We start from the raw sequence: 7,598 nt of genomic DNA, 5'->3' as shown, positions 1-7,598 counted from the left end.
TCACAATGTTTACAAAAACGTCATTGGGTGAAGTCCGACTCAGACTTCCTGTTTCCTGTTCAGACCTCCCCAAAAGGGTTGTCGGAGGACCAGACATGAGCACACCCTTCAGCTTCTTTAGACGCGCGTCAGACTTGACTAGACCAGAACAGAGGTCTACATTTGGACTACACTGGACACTGGCCCAACAAAGACACTAAGAGACAGTTTTAGCGAAAAAAAAGAATGTCCTTGAATGTAAAAAATAAGTGAATGTATTGTTGATTCAAAAGATTTTTATTATAAATTTCAGCCTTTCATAAACAGTAAGAACAGACACTTCTCGAAGACACACTGAACCTGACAAAATCACAAATAAAGTGACATCTGGGTCATCATATGTGCAATGCTATCAGATGTCACGAACAAAATAAAGGTAACGCATTTCGCGATTTTCTGTCGCCACCTGGTGGAACAAAAAGAAAGTTCCGTAACCTACATTTGTTTCATATAACCTAATGTTTTGTATCAGGGAAATATGCTTATTTTTAAAAGAAAACATTAAGCTTACAAGCAAATTAACAAATACACGTTGGTTAAATGAGGGTTATGTTTTGAATGATGATTTCAAATAAAACCGTTTTATTGTGGCTTATAGATATAGAGCAAAGCTATATTGTCTGTCAAACAGATTTGTTAGATGTTGTGATTAGGTCCGGGCATAACTGCAGCTTTGAAGAGAGAAAGGAAAGTCAAAATGATCCTGGGCACATATCAATATTATCTCATCTCACTGTTTTACAGCATCAGATTGTCACACTTATTTCAGAGATCTTTACTATACAGAGGTCTATGAACACAATGGTAACACTACCCACTGCCCACACATTTTGTCTCATGAGTTTCTGAAGTTGTTTTTGAAATCTGACCACCTTCACCCTGCTTAGGCTACAGGCAATATGCATTAGCATCACAATACAATTATTAGTAGACTATGCAATGCATTTGTATTTGAGTTAGCTGATATATGATACAATATTTTTGAACATTTAGTCATTAAGTAAGATGATCTGTTTTTCCCTGGCTCTAACAATACTGAAAAAAGTCAGTTAGTCATTTTTTTCCAGGAAAGAGAATCATTGGGCAAAGAGGGGTTCCACTACAAAAGTATGGAAACACTTTCTCTTTGAATTTAGAAGTGTAACTGAACAAAGTGCAATTTTTATGAGGGTCACAGAATTTGACCCGTCCCTTGTCATAGTCAAGCCATACTCTAATTATCCATGGTATGTCATTCACAGCTAATTCTGTCTGTCCTCTTATGCCCGCTCTGTATACATCGTCACTCAAACGTATGCTCCAAAAACCGCGCTCCATGTTGAACAGTCTCTTCCGGTCCACATTCTCTTCAACCACCCCAACAATCCATTTATCACTGTCCCCCACCTCAATATCCCAGCAGTGTAGGCCTGATGTATAACCCTGTGAGCCTAGCACACCAACATGAAATCTCTTCGGGTTATCTGGATACTCCTGTTTCCACTCTGAATACTCTATAGTTGTGTGGTCCATCGAGACAACGAGCTGGTTAGATGCTGTGAGCGGGTCCAGAGTAACTGGAGCTTTGATGAGAGAAAGGAAAGGTATCAGAACGGGCATGTATCAATATTATCGCTGGTTGAATGCTATTTTATAACAAATTCAGCTTGGATCATTTCAATGCATATGTTGTATGAGAGTGACATGAAGCATAGGATGTCTTTGAATTCAATAAATATTACAATTAAGCCATGAATTTAACATCCATAAGGCTTAATTTTAGATTTGGATCAAATGTAGGATGTAGATAATTAATTTGTTTCCAGGTTATTCCAGGTTTATTTATTGTATTCATAAGTAAAACATACGTTTTTGGATAAGATCCTTCATTTGTGCCCACACCGTGAACAGTGAACCAGGAAGAGTTATGTCTTCACAATGGACCTTCGGTACTAAGCCAACGGGCTCCACCACACTAAGTCTGGGGTAAAGAATATATGTGTCATTAACTGACGGCATCAATAAACATCTAATGTATGAATTGCATTGAAATACAATGCCTCACCTTTGATAGTTGGTACCGTAGTTCTGAAAAATATTAAGCACAAGCATTAGAAAACCACTCCAGTTGACATTCTGCGATGTTCAATGTAAATTATTGCTTTGGTGGATATGACCTGAAGGTTGCCTCTCTTACTTCAACGGGCTGTCAAAATACATTTTTGAACAATCTGGCTGTGGGAGCACAGTACACTACTGAGCTACTGGGTTGTTGTACCCCAGGAATAACCTGGTTGACGCGCTTAGATCTTTTAAGGTGATTACCGTCAGCGAGATAAAGTCCATACACGCATTGCGTTCGTTTAAACAGTTCTCCATTTATTGTCCATTAAAACGCAGAGCAACGACATGTTACTCAAACCTTCGCGGTATAGCGGTCAAAACCATTTGCCCTTCCGGGGTCAACACCTAACCACAACAGTAGGCTTCTTACCTATATGCCTAAAAACACCGGTGCAATGCACAGCAACACCCAGTGTACAAACAGGGACATTACACATTGAGTGACAACACATTTGGCTGTAGCAACCCATTTGGCTGCTACACTGGCAGCATTGGTCATTACATAAACAGTGAAAATCAGGACTGTGAATCTACCTTCAGGAATGTAGTATCTTCCTCTTCTATTTCCTGTTTGATCTTCTCAATGGTTTCTGAAAGTCTTGTCTCCTTTTGGTGTAATTTGGCTAGAAAAAAAAATCGCGTTAATCTTGCGATAAAAAAATTAATGGCGTTAAAATGGGTTTGCGTTAACGCCGTTAATAACGCGTTAAACTGACAGCACTAATTTATACTACTACTAATACAAATATATATGTTTTGGATTTGAGAAAATGCAAGTGTGTGCACATACCTTTACCATGTTGGTAACTTCTTTGTTGTCCGCTATAGCTTTAGTTAACTCAAGCAGATTCTTCTCTAATGGTTCAATTCCTGTTTTTAGCTTTACCTCTATGTAAGTATACATTTAGGTGAAAAATAATGTTTTCTGTCTATTAGAGAGAATGACCCCAAGATGAGGATGGTTCATGTAGAATAACAGAGGATTTTTACCTTCAGATCTTGAGCCGCCTCTTGAAGAGGAGAGCATTTGTGGTTTTCATGTTGCTTGGAAACATGACAGATGACACAAATGGGCTGTTTTTCCTCATAGCAGAACAGTTTAAATTTCTCTTCATGCAGGGAACAGACATCATTTCGTCCAGTGGCTTGATTCCCACTTTTGACAGACTCACAGAGACTTTTGAAGGCCAGACTCAGACGGGACACAGCAAAATCTTCAGGTCCTTCCAGTGTTTCTGCAAGCACTCCTGACAGAAGCTGTGGCTGCACTTCAGCACCACAGGGTCCCTGAAAATATCACAGCATATTGGGCAGGTAAGGTGTGCCTCCGGCAGAGTAAGTTGATCAGCCATGAGGATAGTCTGTGGATGCTCCTTGGTTGTGGCAGCTGTTAAAAGCTCTGTCATGGTTCAGTTTCGCTTCCTGAGAAACTATTGTAACAGACCATGCCCCCTTCATCTCACAAGGGCCTGATGAAAGGCTACTGCAGTGTTGGTATCTTTATTGAAGACCTTTAGACCTGGCCTTACTGAATAAAGTCCCAATGTTAACACAAGAAGAGATATTGCATAATATACTCTCATTTTTCTCACAGGTCACACGAGTTTAAGGTTAAGTGTACTATGCAGTGTTTAATAAAAATCATTTGAATTTTCATTTCTCAAATAAATGCCTCCAGTTTGAATGGTGACACAAAGATATCTGTTTGGTCTTTTTAGTTCCAGGGTGATGTGCTCTGACAACTTTGGGTCAAGCCCAGTCCTGTTTCGTAGTTCGTTTTAGTTGTGTTGTCATGTGTTCTTCTACCGACCTCTGCCTTTACAACAATTACCCTTTTGCCTCTGCCCTTTTGGATTTATCTGCCCGTATTATGGATTACCCTTACTGAAATAATGAGAAAAATCCAACCTTTAAATCAAGTGAATTAATTTTGAGAAACAAAAACAAAACTCATGAACAAATAACTGCATATGCCACAATTATTGCCACCCCTGCATTTAATACTTTGTACAACCTCCCTTTCCCAATAAATCAGCACTGAGTCTTCTCCTATAACACCTTATAAGGTTCCCTATCGCAGTAGGACTGCGATATAACAGATGGGACATGACGTTAGTCACGGTTCCAAATCGAAGCATTTATCCATTCACGCCTGAAAGGCTGCGATTCGTCCAAGCTCCCTCCTGAGCCCGCCCCCCCAGGAGCGTATAAATTCAGGAGGGCGGATTCAATCATCTTCTTTGAAAACTTCGACCCGAAGTATCCAGATCTGAGTATCTCCGTTCTCTACGCTCATTGTTGAATCTTTGTGTGCTTTTGCTCATTTAAGAGTTGGTGAATTAATCGGGTATTTTACCCTCACTAGCTCAGGGTGCTACAAGATTCGACTTACTATTAAGAAAGTAGAGTCGCTATCCTAGCTGGTTAGCTGGCTAAGTTTCTGACTAGCCTGCTAGCTTTTTGCTACCCAACATTCAGTTGTGTGATAGTGTGCTCGTGAAATTAACTTTCTTTCTCATTTCAGAATATGTCCAGGCAGGCTTACCCCGACTGCGGGCACGCCAGGGACAAGGGCGACCGCCACCGCCGTTGCGTGGCCTGCCTCAGCAGGGCCCACGCGGAGGCGGCTCTCAATGGCGACGACCCGGCCTGCGACATCTGCGCTAGCATGCCGCTAGCGAGGGCCACCAAGCGTCTAGCGTATTGGGCCCCGGGCAGCGTGGTGTCAGGCAACCGCTGTGTAGCTGCTGCCGCACCCGCTAGCCTCTCCCCGTCTGACGAGAGTTACCAAGTTAGCTCGTTAGCTGGCTAGTCCACTGACTACCCTGCGAACTGGGTTGCTGCCTAACTGCCGTCACCGTTGGGAAGGTAAGCGAACTATGTCTTACTACCTTCGCTGGCTTAGTGCTGCGAGTTAAGGCTTATTGACTTAAAAGTTCGAGCTAGCTACCTATCTTGTTAGCTTGATAGCGGGCTAGTCCACAGACTACCCTGCGAACTAGCTTGACCGACGGTTATCACCGTTGGGAAAGTAAACGAACTCGGTCTGTACTCCCGTCACTAGCGTGAGTTCCGCGAGTTAAGACTTCTTAGACTTAAGAAGGTTGAGTTAGCTACCTAGCTTGTTAGCTCGTTAGCTGGCTAGTCCACAGACTACCCGGCTAGCTAGCTTGCCGTCAGCGGCTGTCACGGTTGGTAAGGTTATCCAACTCGCTCTGTATAATTTTTCTCTCGTTCCAGTGCCTCAGCAGGATAAATGCCTTGCATGCTGGGACCTCCCAGCTGAGCAGTGCACACCGTCGGCAACAGGTAGTGGGGGGTCCGGTAGCCGCTTATCTGCTGCAGCCGCCCCTGCTGCACCATCCCAGTCCTTCACCCTCCCTCCTGGTAACAGCACACCACGAGGCAGTGAAGCTCCCTCACTGCTTTCCAATCAGCCCATTCCAGATGTGGATTTCGGGCTGGAGACGGAGAGCCTGCTGGACAACAGCGAGAGGGACGTGTAAGATGTCGATGGCACTCCGGTGCCAGCCCCCACACCGAGAAAGACTGCCCGCTGCTCACATGCAACCTTCATGTCAAGCACGGTGTGTCAGTTCTCACAAGCGCAGCACTCACATGTCACAAGCACTGCCCCTGTAGGCGCAGCAGTATGTCATGCGTGTGTAAATCCCCCCTCAATGCATCCACCACGGCACCCATATGCCCACATGTTTACAAGCAATGTGACGTGTGCCCCCAGATCTTGACCCCCCTCCCCAAGCGGAGCGGACATAGATCTAGACATCAGCAGGTGGGCCATGAGCGGGTTTACTCCCAGCCCCACACCGGCTTGCTGCCCGCCGTGGGAGAGGGCTGAACAGGTCCCAGCTAACCTGATCGCCTGCCATTGAAGGGAGGGGAAGTGGACTTCCCACCACCATAAAGACTGCCCACCGCTCACATGCAACCTCATGTCAAGCACAGTGTGTCAGTCTCCACAAGCACAACCCTCACATTTCACAAACACTGCCCCTATAGGCGCAGACATAAGTCATGCTTGTGTAAATTTCCCCTCAACATATCCACCTCTGTATCCATAGACCCACATTTTTTCAAACAATGTGATGGAGTGCCCTCAGATCTTGACCCCCTCCCTAGACAGAGCGGGCACAGATCTAGACATGGGCAAATTGGCAATGAGCGGGTTTTACTTCCGACCAATTATTCAGCTGAAAGTTCATGTTGCGGGGAGAGCTGGCACGCATGCACTGCGTCGCCATGGGTGCCCAAAACAAGCCCCCCTCTGACATTCGGAGGGGTGGCCCAATCAGTGGTGCAGCGGGGACAGTCTCATTTCCTACAAAAGAAATAGACTCCCTGCTCCAAAAAGAGGCGATAAGTGTGGTGACTCCCGAGGAGGCAGCCTCAGGCTTCTACAGCAGATACTTCCTGGTCCCCAAAAAGGACTGGAACTATCGGCCAATATTAGATCTACGTGTGTTGAACAGAGCGCTCATGCCGTTGAAGTTCAGAATGCTGACTCCCCGCCGGCTAGTGCAATTCATAAGACCAAACGATTGGTTCATCACGATAGACCTAACAGATGCTTACTTCCACGTCCCGATCCACCCCAGACATCGGAAATTTCTGAGGTTTGCGTTCGGGGGAATAGCATACCAGTTCCACGCACTCCCATTCGGTCTGGCTTGGCACCGAGGGTTTTCACAAAGTGCGTGGAAGCAGCCATCGCCCCGTTGCGACAGCAAGGCCTACGCTTGTTCAACTATTTGGACGATGGGCTTCTTGCGCTCACTCAAGGGCAGCAGCGGTACAAGACTGCCATCTAGTGGTGGCACACTTGTACCGACTCGGCTTTGTAATAAACAAGGAAAAAGCGCTCTGCGCCCAGGCCAGACCGCACATTTCCTAGGCATGGTTCTAGACTCCACCTCAATGAAGGTCAGTCTGTCTCAAGCCTGAATAAATGCCATCAGATCATGCATGCATCAGTTCCAGCTGGGACAGTCAGTCTCGTCCCTGTGCTGCCAAAGGCTGCTGGGCATGATGGCATCAGCCGCGATCGCTCTCCTTCTGGGGATGTTGCGGATGCAGCCTTTTCAAATGTGGTATCTCTCCTTGAGACTCAGTTCAACCAAGGACAGACACCGCAGAATAACGGTGACCCCCAGATGCAGGAAAGTCCGCGGTTCCTCGCGGCGTCAGGCCCCATGGGCATAGTTACGCACCGCGTAGTGGTAACCACAGACGCCTCCATGAAAGGGGGGGGAGCGGTCTGCGAGGGGGAATGCGTGAACGGTCGCTGGTCTGTAGCAGAGGCCGTGTCACATATAAATGTATTAGAACTGCGAACGGTCGTCCTAGCACTGCAGCACTTTCTACCCAGATTAAGTGGTCGGCATGTGTTGGTAAGGACGGACAACACTTCGGCATTGGCGTATATAAACCGCCAAGGC

The 7,598-nt window shown here is 45.8% G+C and overlaps 1 protein-coding gene across 1 annotated transcript; it reads right to left on the bottom strand.

The window, feature by feature from the left end:
* Positions 1–1,009: 1,009 nt before the first annotated feature.
* On the bottom strand, positions 1,010–2,500 carry LOC116224183 (E3 ubiquitin-protein ligase TRIM69-like). Its single transcript, XM_031583319.2, has 4 exons — positions 2,344–2,500; positions 2,084–2,106; positions 1,887–1,999; positions 1,010–1,601 (listed from the first exon to the last, which is right to left on the bottom strand). Exons 1-4 carry the CDS (start codon positions 2,395–2,397, stop codon positions 1,093–1,095), a joined length of 699 nt encoding a protein of 232 aa, XP_031439179.1. The 5' UTR covers positions 2,398–2,500; the 3' UTR covers positions 1,010–1,092.
* Positions 2,501–7,598: the final 5,098 nt, after the last annotated feature.

This window comes from Clupea harengus, chromosome 16 (genome assembly GCF_900700415.2).
Source record: "Clupea harengus chromosome 16, Ch_v2.0.2, whole genome shotgun sequence".
Classification (NCBI taxonomy): domain Eukaryota; kingdom Metazoa; phylum Chordata; class Actinopteri; order Clupeiformes; family Clupeidae; genus Clupea; species Clupea harengus.
Note: the sequence above shows the minus strand (reverse complement) of the source record. Positions and strands in the feature narration are given on the sequence as shown.

Bases quoted from the DNA above. Each gene is read 5' to 3' on its own strand.
- LOC116224183 (XM_031583319.2), bottom strand. From the start codon at position 2,397: ATGGAGAACTGTTTAAACGAACGCAATGCGTGTATGGACTTTATCTCG. The intron at 2,000-2,083 runs GTGAGGCATTGT...TCTTTACCCCAG, and splicing joins TACGGTACCAACTATCAAAG to ACTTAGTGTGGTGGAGCCCG. The intron at 1,602-1,886 runs GTATGTTTTACT...CTCTCATCAAAG, and splicing joins GAAGGATCTTATCCAAAAAC to CTCCAGTTACTCTGGACCCG.